The sequence below is a fragment of the Rhincodon typus genome, chromosome 19 (genome assembly GCF_021869965.1).
Source record: "Rhincodon typus isolate 14 chromosome 19, sRhiTyp1.1, whole genome shotgun sequence".
Taxonomy (NCBI): domain Eukaryota; kingdom Metazoa; phylum Chordata; class Chondrichthyes; order Orectolobiformes; family Rhincodontidae; genus Rhincodon; species Rhincodon typus.
In genome coordinates this window covers 50,229,579-50,252,467 of record NC_063350.1, presented here as the reverse complement: position 1 = coordinate 50,252,467, position 22,889 = coordinate 50,229,579, and the positions used below count along the sequence as shown (strand labels likewise).

General features: G+C 42.9%; 1 protein-coding gene across 1 annotated transcript in view; it reads right to left on the bottom strand.

The window, feature by feature from the left end:
• The window catches only part of LOC109912267 (cadherin-22-like), a 574,381-nt gene that overhangs the window by 41,016 nt on the left and 510,476 nt on the right, over positions 1-22,889 (bottom strand). Inside the window, exons 9-10 of the mRNA XM_048608181.1 lie at positions 15,933-16,054; positions 14,183-14,300 (exon numbers count right to left, since the gene is read on the bottom strand). Coding sequence (XP_048464138.1) covers positions 14,183-14,300; positions 15,933-16,054 — 240 coding nt within the window. The remainder of the gene's footprint in view (positions 1-14,182; positions 14,301-15,932; positions 16,055-22,889) is intronic.

The following is a 22,889-nucleotide window of genomic DNA, read 5'->3' as shown; positions in this document are numbered from 1 at the left end:
TAACGTTTCGGGTCTGGTGACCCTTCCTCATTTCAATATGTTCTGAGGAAGGGTCACCGGACCCAAAACGTTCACTCTAGTTTTTCCTTCACAGATGCTGCCAGACCTGCTGAGCTTTTCCAGCAACTGTGTTTTTGTTCTCTGCTCACAATGTGGTCTCCTCTACATTTGGGAGATGAAGAGCAGACTGGGTGATTGCTTTACTAAGCACCTACATTCTGTATGCAAAAATGACCCTGAACTGCCTGCCACCTCAGCACAGTGCCATGTTCCCTGGCCAATATCTCTGTCTCGGCCTTGCTGCAGTGCTCCAGCAAAGCTCAGCGCAAGCTGGAAGGACAACACCTCATTTTCTGCTTGGATATCCTGTGGCATTCTGAACTCAAGATAGAGTTCAATAATTTTAGGGTCTGAGCATTGTCTCCCCTGCCCTTATCCCAACCCCACACACCTGTCATCATATGGGCTGCTACCACAAACAGCCCATTGTCAGCTAGTAATGGTCCCCCTTAGTGGCTATTGATTCCCCCCACCCTGACATTTACCCACTCGTTTGTCTGTCCAACTGTTGTTCTCTCTCTTTGGGGTTTATCTCTACCCATCGTTTACTCTCCCACCTCATCGTCAACATGCATACCAATCCTTTCCTGGCTACAATCAGTTCTGAAAAAGGGTCACCGGACCTGAAATGTCAACTCTGATTTCTCCCCACAGATGCTGCCACTCCTGCTGATATTTCTGAGCAATTTCATTTTTTGCGTGCTATTTGAAAATAAGAGGGAAAACAAAGTATTCATTTTTTGATTATTGTGTGAAGTAAATATACACATGCAATATATTATTCTGTACTGTATGATTGGTAACTTTCTACTTAATTAGTTTCATATAGGGTGGCACAGTGGTTAGCATTGCTGTCATAGCATCAGGGACCCAGGTTCGATTTCAGCCTTGGGCGACTGTCTGTGTGGCGTTTGCACATTCTTCCCGTGTCTGCGGGGGTTTCCTCCAGGTGCTCCGGTTTCCTCCTACAGTCCAAAGATGTGCAGGGTAGGTGAATTAGCCATGCAGGATTGCTGGGACAGGTTGGGGGTGTGAGTAGGATACTGTTTGGAGGGTCAGCATGTTTTTTGCACTGTAGGGGTTCTGTGACGATTCTATGGAAAGCAACACAGTAGATCATAAGCGGTGGGAACTACAGTAGGCCGTGTATCACCATGCTTTGTCACTGATTTAAACTGGACAGTACTTTTCTAGTAGTTTGTGAAGAATTATTCCATTTGCAAATCCTAATCAAATGAAGCAAATGACATACAGGAGATGGAAACAGTTGATTTGTGGGGGGTTGACCTGTCCTCAATTGTCATTTGAAATTCAGTAAGGAGATTTAAGATACTCACTTTAGAGTTGGACACTGGGGCTATTTGGAAAAAAGAATCTGCCATTTCAAGTTTAATCATGACTATCCTGAAGCTTTTCTGTCAGTTGGGTCAGTTAGACAAATCCTTGGAACAAAGCACTTCATTAATATGACGGCTTTCCAATTTTACTGTTTCCATTTGTAAAATGTTTCCGCGCACAAAAATACAAACCAATAAGTCCATGTTAAAACACAGTCATTGATTAATCCAGTAGGAGAATCAGGAAAGATGTCTTTGCCTGAAGTAGGGTGAGAAAGAGAACTCATTGGCTAGGTGAAGTAGGTTGCTGAGATATCTTCAAGGAGAAGCCGGGGAGGGGCTGAGGAAGTAGGATATAGAAGGATGTGTTCATGGGATTAGAATAAGGGCTGCAAACTGGAGGTTTGTGTGGAAAACAAATTCTATTATAGGGGTAAATGACTCTAAATCAATATTAAACCAGAGCCAGCAGGCAAGAGACATTCAGGCCAAGGAAGATGTCCCACAGATGTATGTGTTGACTCACTGGGTAGCAGTTTTATAGTATTAAAATGCTGCAGAGGGTTCTGGCTAAAACTAGCTGTGTAAATGTGAACAGTCGTGGTGGATATGGTCACAAAACAGATAATTTCAAAAGAGCTCTGAAACATTTTATAAATGGTCAATTTGCAAAAAGAATTAATGCAGAACCATAGCGAGGACCAAACTACTGCTGAACGTGGTCATTTTCAAACCAAACTGTAGGATTTGATAATTGGGCTGGTAAAATATTAAATGTCTAATTCTTTACAACAATAGATAATTTGAGCCAAATTACACTGGATCTTGACTAATTATGTGTTCTGATTCATCGTTTTTTATTGCTAAGGGAGTGTTATGGAAAAATTAATTAAGGGTCGCTTCAAATGATTTCAACTGAAGTCAAGAAACATATTGATAATTCACCATATTTAACTGCTTCATATTCAGACTAATGTTGACAGCAACGCCACTTCCCAGTCAATTTAACTTTCAAAATTCATGTTGCAGTTTGCAATCGACCTTGGTACAAAAATTTTCTTTTTGCTGACTATTGACGAGACTTCAAGGGAACAGTTTATGCAATATATGAGCTGATGTGACGTCTTTGCACTTGAATGAATGAAGCTTTGAGTCCTCAGAGGTACTTCATGATAACCTTGATCATGAGGTTGACAAAGTCCTTGTGACTTCAAATTGACAATCTACCCATCTTCCTGCAAGTCCTCTGAAACAAAGAGTTGCTTAAACTGAACCAATATTCAGTGGGTCATGTTTCTCTCAAGGGAACGTTGTTACCTGACAGCTTTCTCACTCACTTACTTCAAGGGGTTTCAAAGATTGAAGAATGAAAATGGTAGAAAGACTTGCAAACAACAACACTTTCAAATTATTGCTGTACTTCTTGAAGCACTTTACAGTCAATTAAGTACTTTTTGAAGTGTAGTCATTATGGTAATCATAGATTCTCTACAGTGTGAAATCAGGCTGTACAGCCCATCAAGTCCACACTGACCCTCCAAACAGCATCCCACCCAGATCAATCAACCCCTCATCCTACATTTTTACCATGGCTAATCCAGCCAGCCTACACACAATGGACAATTTAGCATGGTCAATCCACCCTAACCCGTACATCTTTGGACCGTGGGAGGAAACCGGAGCACCTGGAGGAATCCTACAGAGGCAAAGGGAGAATGTGCAAACTCCACACAGACAGTCACTTGAGGTTGGAATCCAACCTGGTTTCTTGGCGCTGTGAGGCAGTAATGCCAACCACTAAGCTAATGTGCTGCCCTAATGTCAAATAATATTAAGTTTTTTCCCAAAGTTGCTTATGATCATTTTTTAAATCAATGTGCATGGTGTAACAGTGTTGCCTGCACTCCAGGATTGTGCTGGGCCAGAACATTTTAGGATATTGTGGTTTTCCATCTTGGCACTCAAAAAGTCAGTAGCTAATGCATTTCCACATACTGAGTTGTCCCACCGCCATTTTGTGGAGGAGGTACGTTAACTGTATGGAGGGGGAGCGTCAGGCCCTCACTCTGGGGGCCATGTATCTGATTGTCTAGCAGCTCCCCAGTTCCAGCAGCAATAGACACTGCAGTGGGCAGCAGTAGTGCTGCAAACATTCCTCACCATCAGAATCTAGGACCAGGTAAATGAGTGAATCTCACAGCAAGGAGGGGAAGTGAGATCTGGAGAGGTCAGCAGAAGGGTGAATGGTGTAGGTGGAGAGGTTTGGGTACAGGAGCGTAATCGCAGAGTTAGGGCATGTGGAGGTGAATGGTGGGGGGGAGTGTACTCGATACTGAAGGTGTCACTCCTCCTCTCCCTCATCAATTCCCCACAAAATCTTGAGCAGCTTCATCTCCCACCCTTAGACTCCCCTACCAGTCTGCAAATTTAAAATGGCTTGGAAATGTTCTGTAAATGATCATTAACAGGCCTGACTAGGGGCTGGGCGGGCAGGCAGACTGACTAAAGTCAGAGATAGTAGAAACTGTCGCTGCTGGAATATGAGATAACAAGGTGTAGAGCTGGATGAACACAGCAGGCCAAGCAGCATCAGAGGAGCAGGAAGGCTGACGTTTTGGGTCTGGACCCTTCTTCAGAAATGGGGCAGGGGAAGGGGGCTCTGAAATAAAGAGAGAGAGTGGGAGGTGATGATAGAAGGTGGATAGTGGAGCAGATAGTTGGAGAGAAGACGGACAGGTCAAGGAGGCGGGGATGAAGCCAGTAAAGGTCAGTGTAGCTAGGAAGTTGGGATGGGGATTGGTCAGTGAGGAGGTGGGGAGCAGATAGGTGGGAGGGAAGGCAGACAGTTCAAGGTGGCGGGGACGAGAGGTGGGGCTGGTCTTGGGATAAGGTTGGGGCTGGAGAGATTTTGAAGCTCATAAAGTCCACATTGAGACAATTGGGTTGTAGGGTTCCAAGGTGGAATATGAGGTGCTGTTCCTTCAGTTTTTGGGTGGCATCGTTGTGACACTGGAGGAGGCCCAGGATGGACATGTCGTCCAAGGAGTGGGAGGAGGAGCTGAAGTGGTTCGCGACTGGAAGGTGTTGTCGTTTGTCACGAACCGAGCGTAGGTGCTCCATGAAGTGGTCTCCGAGCCTCCGCTTGGTGTAGCACTTCCTGCGGTTGCAGGGAAAGGTGCCGGGGGTGGTGGGGCTAGTGGGGAGTGTGAAGCGGAGGAATTGGGAATAGGGGATCGCATCCTTGCAGGAAGGTGGGTGAGACTAGACTACACCTAGACTATACCTCCTCTCACCCACCTTCCTGCAAGAATGCGATCTCCATTCCCAATTCCTCCGCCTCCGCCGCATTTGCTCCCAAGATGAGGTGTTCCACTCCCAGACATCCCAGATGTCCTCATTTTTCAAGGACCACAATTTCCCACCCACAGTGGTCAAAAACACCCTCGACCACATCTCTTGCGTTTCCCGCACCTCAGCCCTCACACCCCCTCCCCACAACAAAAACAAAGACAGAATTCCCTTTGTTCTCACGTATCACCCCATTAACCTCTGGATTCAACGCATCATTCTCCGCCGCCTGCAATCTGACCCCACTACGAAGGATATATTTCCCTCCCCACCCTTATCTGCCTTCCGGAGGGATCACTCTCTCTGCGACTCCCTCTTCCACTCCACAGTCTATGCTCGGTTCGCGACAAATGTCAACACCTCCCTGTCGCGAACCACTTCAACTCCTTCTCCCACTCCCTGGAAGACATGTCCATCCTGGGCCTCCTCCAGTGTCACAATGATGCCACCCGAAAAACAGCATCTCATATTCCACTTGGGAACCCTACAACGCAATGGTCTCAATGTGGACTTTACGAGCTTCAAAATCTCCCCACCCCTGACCTCATCCCAAGACCAGCACCCCTCTTCTTATCCCCACCTCCTTGACCTGTCCGTCTTCTTTCCCACCTATCCGCTCCTCTCACCTCACTGACCAACCCTCACCCCTACTTCTTACCTACTAGCCTCATCCCCGCCTCCTTGACCTCTCTGTCTTCCCTCCCACCTACCCGTGCCTCCCTCCTCACTGACCAACCCCCATCCCAACTCCCTACGTACCATCACCTTTACTGGCTTCATCCCCGCCTCCTTGACCTGTCCATCTTCTCTCCAGCTATCTGCTCCACTATCCACCTTCTATCACCGCTTCCCCTCTCTCTGTTTATTTCAGGGCCGCCTTCCCCTCCCCCAAGACTGACTAAAAGGTCACCTGTTACACCATAAAATTGCAGAGAGGGAAGGCTATTCAATGAATCTTACAAGAACCTCTAGCCTGCAAACCTGCCAGAAACAGTAAACAAAATTCTGCCACAGATGTCTTCTCAGAATTTAAAGATAAAATCTGAGACACTGCTGTTAGCAGCTGGGGAGAGAAAAATATTGAGCAGCATTCAAACGATATTGGACATTGAGGATAAAGGCAGATTGTCCAATAGTCAGAGGTCATCTTACTTGATAATGACAGACTTCTGGCTTTCCAGTTGGAAGACCATGTGGTTGGAGGATGGACACGTTGATCATCATTGGTGAAAGGTTTGGGGGAGATAGAGGTACGTGCTCATGTAATGCAACCTTCTGGAATACATCCAGCCAGAACTGGTGATCATACATGTTGCTGAGGTAAGAAACCTAACTCAGTGGGACTTGAAGTGGTATTTAGTGAGCCTGGTGCAGGATCTCAGTCACTGTGAGTGACAGGACAGAGAACTGGACACAAATCTCAACAAGCTCCTGTTTTCTCCCCCATACCTTTTGATCCCTTAAGCCCTAAGAGCTATATCTTACTCTATCTTAAAAACATGCAACATTATGACTCCAACTTCTTTCTGTGGCAGAGAATTCCACAGGTTCATTACTCTGTAGGTGCAGAAGTTTCTCCTCATCTCAGTCCTAACTAGCCTACTCTGTATACTTAAATTGTGACCCCTTGTTCTGGTCTCCCTGGTAATCAGGAACATGCTTCCTACATTTATCCTGTCTAGTCCTGTGAGAAACTTACAGATTTCTATAAAATCCCTCTCATTCTTTTAAACTTGAGTGAATATAGTCCTAACTGATCCAATCTCTCGTCATAAGTCAGTCTTGCCATCCCAGGAATTGGTTTGATAAACCTTTGTTGCACTCCCTCTACAACGAGGACATCCTTCCTCAGATAAGGAAATCCAAAACTGCACACAATACTCCAGGTATGGTCTCGACAATGCCCTGTATAATTGCAGCAAGATGTCCTTGCTCCTGAACTCAAATTCTCTTGCTTTGATGGTGAACTGCATCTGCATGCTTACTTTCAGTGATGGAATCTAGCACAAAATTAGAGCTAGATTAGTCAATGTTTTTAAGGGTTCTATAACCAAGCAGGTAGATACAATTCAGAAGCAGGTGAGCCGTGAACTAATTAAATGACTGGTCGGGCTGAAATGTCGTAATAAAAATTCTCATGAAATTTTCATGGATCGCCTTTGAATTCTCATGAAGGACAATTCAGGAAAAACCTTGCAGAATTTCCAGTGTTGTGTAAGTTGTGAGTTGCTGGTCTGATTAAAACTGGGAAGTAAAGGAGGAGCATGAATGTTAGATTCTCTCAAGGAGCTAAGATGGAGTTTGTTGTGTTTCTCACTAAAGCTAATGATGCTGGGGTAATGGTAAATATCGTCATATACACAAATCTACAACAATAATGAGAAAAAAGAGGGGAGGTGATGGTCTAGTGGTATTATCATTGGACTGTAAACTGCAGAGATCCTCCCTCTATTTCTTTCCCAGCTCCCTTTCCCCTTCCCAGTCATGGCGAAGTGTCCAGGCCCGAAATGTTGACTCTCCTGCTCCGTTCCTCCAGCTCCATACTGTATTGCACCTAAATGTTTACCGTAAAGAAGCAAAGCAAACCAAGAAAGATGCCTGCTGGATAGATGTCAGCCAATTTTTCTGATGAATTACACTACGATGCCCACCACACAATAAGCTGGCATCATCAGGTCTGCAGATGATAAATAGATTGTGACTGGTAAAACGATGCCTGTAGAAGGAAAGAAGGAGTGAGTTATCAGATAGACAATGGTGCTTTGTGCAACCTCGAAAGCTTTGCAAAACTGTGCAAAGTGGAAACTCAAGATAGCATCTCGTACAAAGGAAATAGAGTTATTATTCCTGAGGAAACAATTGTCTTTCACATATTTTGTTCTTACCCCCACCACTCCCAAGTCCATATTGCAGTATAAGAATATTTTTGAAAGAGGGGAATCACAAAACTGCAATGAAAAGCCATCCCAAATGTTCAGAAAAGAACATGCAGAATAATTCTTGGCCTTCACTACTGTAGCTAATCAGATGCTTTAGACTTTGGGAGTTACTTGAGAATAGATGCAATAAATTCTTCCGTCGTCGTGAGATTGCTACCAAATGACCAATACATTATTTAACTTTGCTCTTTTTTCATACATTTTGCACTTTACTTGGAAAAATGATTGATTGTAAAGCTTAACTCAGCTCTCGTCTACGATGCAAGTGGATTCTAAATAAACAAACTGTTGATGAATTTCATACACAATTTATTGCTTAACGTCAGGAAAGAGGTTACCTTCTCCCTCGGTATAACAACATCAAAGGCATGCTCTACCCAACTATGTGTTCATGTTGACATATTTTATTTAACATATTAAACATACAGAGGAATACTTCTTTTCCTAATCCTTACTAATCCCATTGATAAACAGCATAGCACAGGGTAATACGTGCAATGCAGTATTCATTTTTCTCTTGAAGCAGGCTGACAGAATCAGTTTAGAATTTCAATCTTCTAGGCAGGAAGCTGAGGCCTTCAAATCCCTGCTTGAAAGTTAAAGCTAAAATATTTCAGTTCTTAAGAGTTGGGACTAGATTGACAAGAAACAAAGGGTAGATGTGTCCTCAGGAATGAGCAGCTAGTGTGTGCCAGGCAAACATTCTGATGAATGACGCCATGTCAGCATTGGGCATTTAGGTGAATTTGCCTTCTCAAATTGCTAAACTCCTTATTTAGTAACAAAACAATTGAGATGAATAAAATGGCACTAAAGCCCAACAAATGCCTGGAACATGATGGGACGCACCCTTGAAAGCGAGTGTGCAAAATGAAGATCCTTTCAACATAGGGCAGCACAGTGGCTCAGTGGTTAGCACCACTGCCTCACAGTGCTAGGGACCTGGGTTCAATTCCACCCTTAGGTGACTGTCTGTGTGGAGTTTGCACATTCTCCCTGTGTCTGCATGGGTTTCTGCTGTGTGCTCAAGTTTCCTCCCACAGTTCAAAGATGTGCAAGCTAGGTGGATTGGCCATGCTAAATTGCCCGTAGTGTTCAGTGATGCATAGATTAGGTGTGTTGGCCATGGGAAATTTCAGGGTGGGTCTGGGTTGGGCACTCTTCAGAGGGTCAGTATGGAGTTGTTGGGCTGAAGGGCCTGTTTCCACTCTGTAAGGATTCTCTGATGATAACCTTCCAAGGTTCTTTCAATTCCCCTTTGATTGGAAAATAACAAATGTAAGCATATACTTAAGAAACATAAGGGAGTGAAAGTGAACATTTATAGAACAGTTGTGGGAAAGCTATCTTTTCTTTATTTCTTTATTCTTCGGCCTTAATGTTTTGTTTTTGTTTATTTTTCTACGTTTTAAGGTGGCGCTGGAGAGTGGAGACACTACAACACTTTTCACTGTATTTTGTATCAAAATATACATGACTATAAATCAATCAAATCGAATCTATTGGATCAAAAGTGACTGAGTGTTTGGAGAAATATGCACTGATCAAAAACATGAACACAAATTTGTAAAGGTTAGATCATGTCTACCAAAACTAATCCTGTCTTTTTTTGAGGAAGTAGCTCAAGTTGGTATGTGGGGAATGTCTTAGAGATAGTTCATATGCCTTTCAAGAAGCCATTTGATATGGATCTGCATAGAAGCCATTGACTAAAATTTAAACTCTCAGGGTGGTAAACAGATTACTGACCTGGTAATATCATCGGACACTGAGTAGGAATATGGGAGTCTATTTTATACGGAAAGTAGTGACCAGTTCTGTCTAACAAGAATAAGGAGTCGAAACTGTTGCACATCATGGACTAATGATTTAACATGACAGATAGCCACGCAGAAAAATTGCTGGCACAGTAAGTAATGTAAAGAGCATAAAATTACAGAGGGACATTGATAGGTGCTTGGCAAAAGTACAGCAAATGATTTGAATGCATGCAAAACATGAAATAATCTATTTTAAGCCATAAATAAGGGTTTGATCTGGATAGTGAAATGCGAGGGGCAGTGAAGGTCGATAGCAATTTAAAAGTACATGTACACATACAACCGAAATATGCTGTTCAGGTACGCAAAAAAAGAGGAAACACATTCAGCTTGTTGAACCTACGCAGGTTAGTTTAGTTCCTCCTCCTATTTTTTATGCTCCTATGTATCCATCCTGGTTTAGTAATTGCTACTGTATTGCAAAACATTAATATATCTGTTGTACGGTCATTTCTCACTGCTGAGCACCATGTTGTATGAGGCTGTGTGTACTATTGTTCACTATGTGCTAGATTTCAGGGTTGGGATTTATAGGGCCTGATGCAGCTTAGGGAAACTGCTTACTAGTTAACAAGCAGATGCTTTTCAACAAGATACAGTTTATTGCATGTTAACACCTATTACAAGATACAATATTATAGAGGAGCAAATTACTGCAGTTGTTGAAATGTATACTGAAAACAAAAAATGAGTCATGTAGACTCGAAACGTTATATATGGCATGCTTGACTTTATTGGTTGGAGAATTGAGTACAAAAGTCAGGTTGTCATGGTGCAGCTTTATAAGACTTTAGTTAGGCCACACTTAGAGTATTTATGTTCAGATCTGGTTGCCACAGTACAGGAAGGATGTGGAAGTTTTGGAAAGGATGCAGAAGAGGTTTACCAGGATACTGCCTGGATTAGAGGGTATGAGCTATAAGGAGAGGCTGGAGAAACTTGGGTTGTTTTCTCTGGAGTGGCGGAAGCTGAGGGGAGCCTTGAAAGAAGTCTATAAAATTGAGATGCATAGGTAGGGATGACGGTCAGAATCTTTTTCCCAGAGTTGGCAGGTGGCTCAGTGGTTAGCACTGCTACCTCACAGTTACGGACCAAGGTCAGGCAGAAGGGATTAGTTTCATTTAGAGTCATGTTCGGCACAACATTGTGGGCCGAAGGGCCCGATCCTGTGCTGTACTGTTCTACGTTCTATGTTAGCTTGTTTTCTGTCCATGCATGCTGCCTGACCCACCGTGAATTCCAGGATTTTTTGTTTTCACTGATACATAGACGTTGTTACAAAAACTGTGACGACCTAAACTGTGGTTTTTATTCCTTTGAGATCCTGAGCTATTTTCCCACCAAGTTCATATGACATAATAGAGCTGGTACTTCATACACTTCTCAGTTCTAACCTTTCACACTCTTGCACTCTAATAGACAACAGTATCAATCTCAGTTTTAAATTTTTCAATGTACCCCACAACTTCAACAGTATTTTTTTTGTATATAGGTTTCTGCCAGCACACTGAAGGACTTAGCTTTAATTTTAAGGTGATTCCAGCCTGATTTCTGATCCCTCACGAGCAGAAATAGTTTCTCTTAGCCTTTTAAAACATATATTGATTTTAGTTTGATCATCTCTTAATATTCCATAATGAAGGGAATACAAGTCTAGTTTATGTAACATGTCATCATAATACAAACCTGTTTAATGCTGATCATATCGAGTTGTCATTGAGTTAGAACATGCCAGTCACTGGGACAAATATACACCAAGTATGGGAACGAAAGCAATTGACGGAATCAAGCCTAGTTTTTCTTTAACTGACCTGTTTAGGCATCTTATAACACACCTCTGGAGCAGGTAGGACTTGAACACGTGCCTCCTGGTCCAGAGATAGGGACACTACCACTGCACCAGAAGAGTCCTGGTATCAAGCTTACTGTTGAGTTTAAATTGTACACAGCATAGTGCCCATTAGGAAACCAAAATCCAGTTCTGCCAGCTTTAATATTGATGGCCAAGCATTTCTATTGTGTCACATGGGTGAATTCACTCACCCTGCAGGATATTGCTGACCAAATGCTAACCATTTAATGGGACAAATATTGCTAATCCACAGCTACACTGCCGGGCCAGGGACATACAGGGAACCGGTATATCAATAGTTAATAGTAAAGTGTATACCCACCTCCATCTGCAAGTATACACCATAATTTAATGGGGGAAAAAGTACCAGGTGAATATTGTGAAATCCTTGGAAACATTTTTTAGAGTTCTTCATGTTAGAGGAAGGTTGAAAGTCATTGGCAACAGTTCTCCTCAGCACACTGCATATTTTGACAGCAGTATAATAGGGAGCATAGTGTCAGATCCAGTTCTGTATCAAACTGACTGCTAGCTAATTAATTGTTAATTCCTACTTTTCAAATGTTTGGCATTTACAGAGCGAGAAGAGCTGTTAGTGCACGAATGGAATGGTAAGTAAGGCTGTCATCTGTTGAAGTTCTGCACACTCACTGTGCTTGGTGAAGTAAGGTTTCTGTATAACTTTAATCCTTCGCTTACACAAACTGTGCAGCTCCATTCAGAGCAAATGCAGCATGACCCCTGAATAGAAAGCACTTGTCCAACAGAATACTAACTTTAAAAACTGGCTACTGTTGGACAATTCAAATATTGCCCTTGCCTCGAACATAGTAATTATAGCACATTCTGCCCAACTGAACCATGCTGATGGCTCTGCTGTACACAGAGTTGCAGGTAGACAAGGTAGTTTGGCACACTTGTCTTTATTGGTCAGTGCATGCAGTATAGGAGTTGGGAGGTCATGTTGAGGCTGTGCAGGATATTTGGTAGGCTACTTGGCATATGGCTTTCAATTCTGGTGTCCCTTCCAAACATAAGGATATTGTGTAACTTGTAAGGGTTTAGAAAAGATTTATAAGGATGTTGCCAGGGTTGGAGGGTTTGAGCTATAGAGAGAGGCCTTGGAGCGTTGGAGACTGAGGAGTAACTTATAGAAATTTATAACATCACGAGGTATAGCCAAGGTCTTTTCTCCAGGGTAGCAGAATCCAAAGCTGGAGAGTATAGGTTTACAATGAGAGGGGAAAGATTTAAAAGATACCTAAGGGTCAACGTTTTCACACAGAGGGTGGTGCATGTATGGAATGAGCTGCTAGTGGAAGTGGTAGAGGTAGGTACAATTACAACATTTAACAGGCATCTGGATGGGTACATGAATAGGAAAGGTTTAGAAGAATATGGGCCAAATTCTGGCAAATAGGACTAGATTAATTTAGGAGATCGAAGGATCTGTTTCCATGCTGTATAACTCTATGACTTGATGACTCTATAAACCTCCTCTCATTCCTTTTCTTCTAATTCTTAATATAATGTTTTACTCCTCTATCTCCCGTCTTCTTACCTTTTTTTTCCATTAAGTACAGCTATGTGATCAATCTCAATTACTCACTGAATCTTTAACTTTTGATCAGTGCCAACTCTCATTTCCCCCCTTGAGGGTAATGACTGAATAGAGGACAGATCGCTGTTCATTTAAAACAGAATAACCAGAGGACAGTTACCCTTTGGACTCCCTAATGTGCAGGGTGCACTGGGAACTGGGAAGAAATGAAGATTAAAAAGCTTGTGAATAGAATGATCAAATCCTGGATAATTACAAAAGTAAAATACTGCGTGTGTTGAAAATTTGAAATAAAAACAGAAAGTTCTGGAGCAACCCCGCAGGTCTGGCATTATCTGTGAAAACAGCAACTGAGTTAAACTACAAGTCCAATATGACTCTTCTTAGGCCATAAGAAATAGGAACAGGAGTAGGCCATTCGATCCCTCAAGCCTGCTCTACAATTCAATAGGATCATGGCTGATTCAACAATCTTCACACTCACATTCCTGCATTTTCCTGTAACCCTTGACTGCCCTACTGATCAAAATTCTATCTACCCTCAGTCTTAAACATACACAAGGACTCTGCCTCCATTCTTCAGAATGTAGTTACTGAGTTACTTCAGCACTTCCTGCATTTTAAACTCGTGATCGTATTCTTTTTGAACCAGACCTTTTCACATTTACAAAAGCCATCACATTAAACAACATTGAATCTGGTGTAACAATGGGCCAATCAGGGCAGGTGGGATAGTTATCAAACTTAGATAGCCTGTTATATAAGTGACTGCTTTACAACATTGTCATTCTACCACCTACAGTACTGTGCTTAGGCTTTGAAGTTATGCTCTGTGACATAATTGTAAAACCACTTAATTTTTGCCTTGACTGAAATATTTGACCAAAGAACTTAAAATGAACATATTAAATCTTCCTTTGACTCAACTGGCAGTAGAAATCACAGTTTTTCAATGTTGAGTAATAGATTTACCAGAATTTACCATCAGATATGAAGAATGAGTGAGATTACTTTCAAAATACTGATGTAATAACGTCTGTCAAAACTCTTCGGGGTGAAAGTATGGCTTACCGGAATACATTTAACATCATTCTTTCTTTGGGTGTAATGCTGAAGCAATTTACCTCAGGATTATTGTTATTTGCAGTTTAGTAATGTATGCCGATGTGGATAAAAGTTTGAACCATGTTCTTTTTCCCACTTACACCCAATTCACCTTTCAGGTTTGCTACCTCTTGCAAAGTGGACTTGGAAGCAAGGTGTACCTTTGATATCCCAGAGGCTGAAATGGCGACTGTCAGCTGCTTCAGGAACCAATGTGAAGTAAAAGTGATGGCCGGCCTGTGGTTCATCCTTGTCCACCACGCTGACCGTATGGATCAGCTGTAACAAAAAGCAAAGCGTCAAAGTCTGAGCTGCGGCAATTCTTCCAGAGCGCTGATGACATGGAACTCCATCTGCTCTCACGAATGCTGGCTTTCATCAATGCAGTCCCTAGCACCTCCACTGCTCCTGACTATCATGGGCAGCACTAACCATCTGCTATTACTGTAGAGATTAAATACACAGGCCCTGCTTACAACAAAGTTACCAATTGTTTCAGAGTGTTCAATAAGCTTCTCCAAGTTTGTGGCCAATGACAATTTGCATTTCTATAGCATCTATAATGTCATAAAATTTACCAAGGTGCTACACAAAAGCAGTTCCCTACAAAATCAGAGTTATGTGGAGAGATATTCAGACAGGGTAAGCTACATTAAAGAGTACATTTTAAGCAGTATCTGAAAATAACAGAGGAGGACAGGGTCAGCGAAGCAACTGCTGGAGGTACTGCGCAGACAGCTGAAGGTACAGCTGCCGATGATGGAACAATTAAAATTGGCACAATTAAAATTGGAACAATGCAAATACACGAGGCCAGAATTGAAGGAGTGCCAAGATGTTGGAGGGCTGCAGGACTGGGGAAAGTCACAGGGAGGGGCAATTGTAGTAGGATTTGAAAGTAAGGATGAGCTCTTTAAACCTGAGGTGTTGCCAACACTGAGGTCAATGTAGGTCAGTGAGTACAGGGCTGAGAGATGAATGAAGTATTGTGTAAGTTGGAGCCCACACAAGAGAATTTTGGAAATATTCAGGTTTCATAAGAGGGGAAGAAATCCTTCCTCTATCTGTTTCTTTCTAGGGTCTCAGCAGGTTTCCAAACATCCCATCCATGTTCACAGTCCCATTTCAGCACTGAGGGAGCACTACACTGTTGGCAATGTCATTTGTCAGATGAGATATTAAACTGAGGCCCTGTCTCTTTTTTAAACTAATATTTTTAAGAGGAACAGAGAACTTTGTCCTGTATTCTGGTCTTCAACCATTATCACACGGTGGGACTTTTATCTCTGCAAAGTGGTTTCTGCTCCTCCAACACTACTATGGTAACTAGACTTCAAGGGTATTTGTAAAGAAATGTGTCTTGTTGTAAAACATATAACATAAATGTGTCTTTTTTAAAAGATTAACTGGTGTAAGCAACAACTTCATAAATTTTTAACTGTAACAACGTGGCTGGAAATTTCTTTTTCAGTGCTCCAAGCATAGTGTGAGAGCACGTACTGAGAAAGTCCATCCACCGAGCCCTTAACTTTTCATCTTTAACAATTGTTGTCAGGAAAACTTTCAGTTGCAGAACCATCCTCAATGTCCTCCCAGGATGTGCCATGAAGACTCGTCTGAAAATTCCTGGGTAAATTTTCTATTGTTCTACATCTGCATTAACTATGTTTTCAGCTTTTGTGAAAACCTTCAGTCAGCAAAGCAAGTCTGGGAACTCAAAATGACTTGCATATCAGAACGTAGTCAATAGGCCATTACCTTAAAAACCTATTGATTCTCTATTTATTGAAATCAATATGGATGGCTTTGCTTAAAGAGGTTCAGAGTTAGTTTGTATCAATTAATGACGTGCTCTGGGAGAAGATTTAGCTGATTGCATTAATCTAAAAATCCAATGAATATTGCATCTACCTGACCCGCTTTGGCATCTTCACAAATAGTAGCTTCAAATGGCATGGAAAGTTCTGGAGCATTGTCATTGACATCCAAAATCCTGACACCAAGGGAAGCCTTGCTCACTTGGGAGTGGTCATCTAGACAAAGCACACCATCAAGGAAACAGTTAGTTGAAGGTCAAACACTTCTGAGAGGAGACAATACAACAGGATGACACTCAGGGCTTCTTTTGAAAGAACAGAATTATTAGACTCACACCAGATTCTAATTTTCGCCTTGTTTCTCTCACAAGGATCGGCATTGCCTTCACGATAAATCAATCATCCTTACACAAATGGACTGGAGAGATTCAATCTATGACAAGGCTGGAGTCATTTCACCAGGCAGAGTTTCATTAAAATCAATATTTACACATCCTTCAACTCTTCTAGAGTAAATACATCCAGTTCTTGATAGTTGCAATGCGTCATTACATTATTCTTAGCCCATAAGTAAGTAGAAGAACTTAAATTTCTGGTTCTGCTGTACTTACAAAGACATGGGTAGAATTTCAAAACACCTCTTGATGACTTTGCCATGGATACCTGAAGGTGGATGATTGAATAATGACCATTCATATGCGATTAGCTTAAGATTAACATCAAGTATGCAATTACTGCAAAGGTGATCAAATCATCTTCCTTAAAATTTAGTAATTAGCTCAAGCATACTATGCTTCATTCTAGTATAATGTATTTTTAGTATAATGGAAATCTGAAACAAAAAATAAAGTGAAAATGTGGCAAATACTCAGCAAATCTGGCAACATCTGCGTAGGGAAAATGCACCAAGTTAGCATTTCAGATCGATGACCTTTGACCAGCTGTTGCAAAAGGACCAGCACAAATTGGTTTACTGGCCTTACTTAGATAGAGCTGTTTAAAGTTTTTTGAGAAGATTTGTAGCTCGGGTTGTAGATGAGGTTGTAGACTTGCTCGCTGAGCCGGTGTGTTTGGTTGCAGACGTTTTGTCACTCTGTTAGGTAACACCGTCAGTGCACCTCCAGTGAAGCGCTGGTGTTTTGTCCCACTTGTTATTTATATGCCTCGGTTTGATGGGGTGGTTGGCATCACTTCCGGTTCTGTTTTTCAGTGGTTTGTATCCCAACCGGAACTCGATCAACAAACACATTCAACTGGACCCGAGACACATCTTCCCATCTTCCGATGTGCCAAGTGTGACTCCAACCAGTGGAGAATTTGCCACCTAATATCCATTGATTCCAGTTTTGCTAGGGCTTCTTGATGCCACACTTTGTGAAGGCAGCCTTGATGTCAAGGACTGTCATTCTCACTTCACCTTTGGAATTCAGCTCTTTTGTCCATGTTTGAACCAAGGCTGTAATGAGGTCAGGAGCTGAGTGGCCCTGGTGGAACCCAAACTGGGCATCACTGAGCAGGTTATTGTTGCTTGATAACACTGTTGCTGATAATTTCCATCACTTTACTGATGATCAAGAGTATACTGATCAGATGGTAATTGGTCGAGTTGGATTTATCCTGCATTTTGTGTACAGGACATACCTGGGCAATTTTCCACACTGTTGGGTAGGTGCCAGTGTTGTAACTGTACTGGACCAGCTTGGCTAGGAAAATAGCAAGTTTTGGAGCACAAGTCTTCAGTATTATTGACATAATGTAGTCAGGGCCCATAACTTTAGCCGTATCCAGTATCTCCAACTGTTTCTTGACATTAATGTCTTTTAGGGAAGGAAACTGTCATCCTTACCTGGACTGGCCTACAAGTGACTCCAGAACCACATAGCCAGCATTACCCTCACTCTCTGAATTAAAACAAATTTTCATACGGAGCGAATCGAATTGGCTGAAAACTGGTATTTGTGATATTGGGAATCACTGCAAACAATAAATGTTCTCTTCTTTTCACTCAAGAAACCTTTTAAACCTGTTCCTTACTTGATTTTGGTGAGCTAGCATTTTTATTGGAGTCATATATAACTGAGTGCTAAAAGGAATTAAAATCTTTGAGATAACAAGGTGTAGAGCTGGATGAACACAGCAGGCCAAGCAGCATCAGAGGAGCAGGAAGGCTGACTTTCCGGCCTAGACCCTTCTTCAGAAATGGGGGAGGGGAAGGGAGTTCTGAAATAAATAGGGAGAGAGGGGGAGGCAGATAGAAGATGGATAGAGGAGAAGATAGGTGGAGAGGAGACAGACAGGTCAAAGAGGCGGGGATGGAGCCAGTAAAGGTGAGTGTAGGTGGGGAGGTAGGGAGGGGATAGGTCAGTCCAGGGAGGACGGACAGGTCAAGGGGGCGGGATGAGGTTAGCAGGTAGGAGATGGGGGTGGGACTTGAGGTGGGAGGAGGGGATAGGTAGGAGGAAGGACAGGTTAGGGAGGCGGGGACGAGCTGGGCTGTTTTGGGATGCGGTAGGGGGAGGGAGATTTTGAAGCTTGTGAAGTCCACATTGACACCATTGGGCTGCAGGGTTCCCAAGCGGAATATGAGTTGCTGTTCCTGCAACCTTCGGGTGGCATCGTTGTGGCACCGCAGGAGACCCAGGATGGACATGTCTGAGGAATGGGAGGGGGAGTTGAAATGGTTCGCGACTGGGAGGTGCAGTTGTTTATTGCGAACCAAGCGTAGGTGTTCTGCAAAGCGGTCCCCAAGCCTCCGCTTGGTTTCCCTGATGTGGAGGATGCCACAACAGGAACAGCGGATACAGTATACCACATTAGCAGATGTGCAGGTGAATATCTGCTTGATGTGGAAAGTCTTCTTGGGGCCTGGGATGGGGGTGAGGGGGGAGGTGTAGCACTTCCTGTGGTTGCAGGGAAAAGTGCCGGGTGTGGTGGGTCTGGAGGGGAGTGTGGAGCGGACAAGGGAGTCACGGAGAGACTGGTCCCTCCGGAAGGCAGGTAAGGGTGGGGAGGGAAAAATGTCTTTGGTGGTGGGGTCGGATTGCAGATGGCGGAAGTGTCGGAGGATGATGTGTTGGATCTGGAGGTTGGTGGGGTGGTACGTGAGGATGAGGGGGATTCTGTTTTGGTTGTTATTGCGGGGAGGGGTGTGAGGGATGAGTTGTGGGAAATGCGGCAGACATGGTCCAGGGCGTTCTCGACCACTGAGGGGAGGAAGTTGCGGTCCTTGAGAAACGAGGACATCTGAGATGATCGGGAGTGGAATGCCTCATCCTGGGAGCAGATGCGGTGGAGGCGAAGGAATTGGGAATAGGGGATGGCATTTTTGCAGGAAGGTGGTTGGGAGGAGGTGTATTCTAGGTGGCTGTGGGAGTTGGTGGGCTTGAAATGGATATCGGTTTCCAGGTGGTTGACAGAGATGGAAACAGAGAGGTCCAGGAAGGAGAGAGAGGTATCAGAGATGGTCCAGGTGAACTTAAGGTTGGGTGGAAGGTGTTGGTGAAGTGGATGAACTGTTCGAGCTCCTCGTGGGAGCACGAGGTGGCGCTGATACAGTCATCAATGTAACGGAGGAAGAGATGGGGTTTACGGCCAGTGTAGCTACGGAAGAGGGATTGTTCCACGTAACCTACAAAGAGGCAGGCATAGCTTGGGCCCATGCAGATACTCATGGCCACCCCCTTTGTCTGTTGGAAGTGGGAGGAATTGAAAGAGAAGTTGTTGAGGGTGAGGACGAGTTCGGCTAAGTGGATGAGGGCGTCAGTGGAGGGGGACTGGTCGGGCCTGCGGGATAGGAAGAAGTGGAGGGCCTTTAGGCCATCTGCATGGGGATCTTTGTGATGTAAAATCTTTGTGATGGACATACAAGAGGAGCAGATTCACCCTCCCTCACTTGATCCTAACATGCATCACCCCTTAGCCTTCTCTTTGCTAAGGAAAACCATGTCGACGTTTTCAAAATCTCTTCATGACTGAACTCCCTTGTCCCTGGGGGACTTCCTCTGTACCCTTTCTAAGGCCTTTACCTATTTTCCTGAAGTTTGATGCCCAGAAATATCCACAATGCCCCAGCTGGGCAACCCATGATTTAGCAGTGGGAATAGCAACCATAATATTGCTTTAATATTCCACGCCTCCAGTTGTAAACTCACATCACCCAGATGTTTTTCTAATTCAGAAAGCAATCATATTTCACAGAAAATGTCAGTGTATTTATGTTAAATCTTTGGAATTGCTTGTAATCCTTTTTACATGAACTATAACTATAACTAAGCACAGTTTATTTATAAAATTTGAGTCTCTTCTTAAGGTGCTATATTATATAGGTTAACAGTAATTATGCTCATTGTTAGAGATCATCATCAGTAATTTTGGCTGATGTCACATTGCAGGAACCTGAAGGGTGAACTCTTGGTAAAGGCTGTCTCAGTAGGTCGTGTAAGTAGTCAATAAATTTTCATTTGCCTACACTAGCATTGGTTTGACATCCCATCTATCAAAGGCACCCAGAATTCGGTTGTGATAAGAACACAAGCTTTAGCGTGATAAAGACATTGGTCGAGATTACACCAGTCTCAGGATGACGGATGAAGAATTGGGAGAGTATGAAAAAATGCCGGGGAGTTGCAGCAGGCTGGTTCCTCTGACACAGGCAAGTTGCTGGGGGTGGATTCCAGGAGGCAAGAATTACAGTGGCTCGGGTGTTGGCCAACAGGACACAGGGCAGGGTACTTCCCCATGACCCCACCTCCACACCCAACACAAGTAGAGGTTGTCCATGTCATGGATACAACTTCACAATGGGATCCCTGAAAGGGGAGGGGTGATGGGGAGTGGAGACAGCACAACAGAAGTTTGCCTGCTGGGCCCCAGGTAGAAAAAACAGCCCGCCACCCCTGTAAAGATGTCTCATATCGGTGGCACCCTGGGCACTTTGCAGCTTTGGTCACCTCTCCTGGTGGTACTGCTGAGCTGCTGGCTCTCTGACTGGGTCAACTGCTTGGAAGGCCTGTCCATATTCCTTGACTGGCCATCCCTCCCCCTCTTTCTCCTTCAATATGCAGCAACAAACACATCACTTCTTCACTTCCTCTTGCACCCTCCTAACTCAACCATGACCATGACACGGACAATACATCTCAAAGTGGGGAATTTATCTATTTCGGCAAAAACGAGGCTGTTTCTGTTTCAAAGATAACACGGTGTAGAGCTGGATAAACACAGCAGGCCAAGCAGCATCAGAGGAGCAGGAAAGCTGACATTTCGGGTCGAGACCCTTCAGTTCCTACTATCGCTATTTCTGTTTCCTTCACTTTACTCTTAATTTTATCAATCAAGTTCCTATGGCACCATCTCAAATCTGTTGTCTAAAAATCCACTGACAAAGCGTGGTGTGAGTATCTTTTATCAATATGACTGATTATTTATTCAAAGTTCTTCTGTAAATCAATGGTGGCTGTTTTTAATTAAGCTATGTCTTTCAAATGAGTATTAATTTATTCATTTGTTATGGACCTTCACACTTCACCAATATTCAGCTGACTGCTCTATATGTGCAGTTTTCCTGCAGTTCCATAGGACATTTCAGTAAAATCCTAGCAAGCTCCTCTTCAATTATCTCCACCATTGCTTCGTCCACCCTTTAATTTTGATACTTTCATGATCCTGAACTATTTGTCTCTCTGCCATTTTTCTTTATTCCTTCTCATTATATCCTTTTGAAACATTTTCTGTTTCTCTACATTTTGGTTGTATTGCTTGATTTTCTTTCATGATGCTAACCCCAACTCTAACCCTAACACTAGATCAATCATGTGCATTGCTTACTTATGGGAAGATCTATTGAAATTACTTGTGTTCAACATTCCTGTTGTTTTCTGCCAATTCGTCCGTTTAATTATTTCTCAATGAGTTTGCTTTCTCTGTTCTGAATTATTCGCTTCTTTTTTTAACTGGTTAAGTACTTTTTGACCATTTTCAGTCCTTTCTCTTTGTAAACATTTTTATCAAGCCTTTTCTTTTAATTTCAAAAATATAATTTATTCATAAACATATATTTTATCTATGTAGATAGTCATTGAAGAAGTTCAGTTCTGTACAGTAGCAAATGAAGGAACAAAAACAAAGTTGCTGGAAAAGCTCAGCAGGTCTGTGAAGGAGAAAACAAAGTTAACGTTTGGGGCCGGTGACCCTTCCTCAGAAGGAACAAACATTGGAGTTTGACTCTATCCAACGAACAAACCCAAGGCATTTCTTACTTGTCCAAGACTATATTTACATATAGTTCAGTCACCAAGAGGGTCCAATAACTGAATGGACCCCACATTTAACTTTGGCAGGATGACCTCAGATGGTGGTCTTTCCCCAGTGTGACTTGGTGGCAGCTGTCCCAAGCTTTTAGTGCATCCCTCAGCACGTAGTCCTGGACCTTGGAATGTGCCTGTCTGCAACACTTGGTCGTTGGTTGTTTTTGACTCCAATTATTTAAGAAGGTGGATCACCAACACCTTCACAAAGGTAATGTTGGCCACTTCAGTGACTCCCCCTGTTAAAAATAAAGTTACCAAGCTTGGTGTTATCTTCCTGTCCTACTTTATCTTTGAGATTTACAGCAGTTGCACCTTAAACTTCATCCTTATTAGACCAAACTACTGCACAAACTTCACATCCTTTAATATGGAGACTTAAAAAGGAAAGGTTGTATAAACGAGTTCTTATTCTTTGGAGTATAGAAGATTGAAGGGTAATCCAGTCAAAGTCTTTCACAATGTTAAAAAGATTTGGTAAGGCAGATACAAAGAAACAATTTGCTCTGCTGAGGTATTAAATGCAGGATATAAACTTAAAATGAGAGCTAGGCCAGTCAGGAGTGAAATCAGGAAGTATTTTTTTACTGTGGATGCTGAGTCAATTGGAACTTTCAAGGCTGAGATCAATAGGTTTTTATGAGATGAGAGTGTCATGGGATATAGAGAAGCTGTAAATGAAGCTAAGGTAGAAATTAGCCATGACCTAATTGAATAGTGCAGTGCGCTCGAGGGGTTGAGTGGCA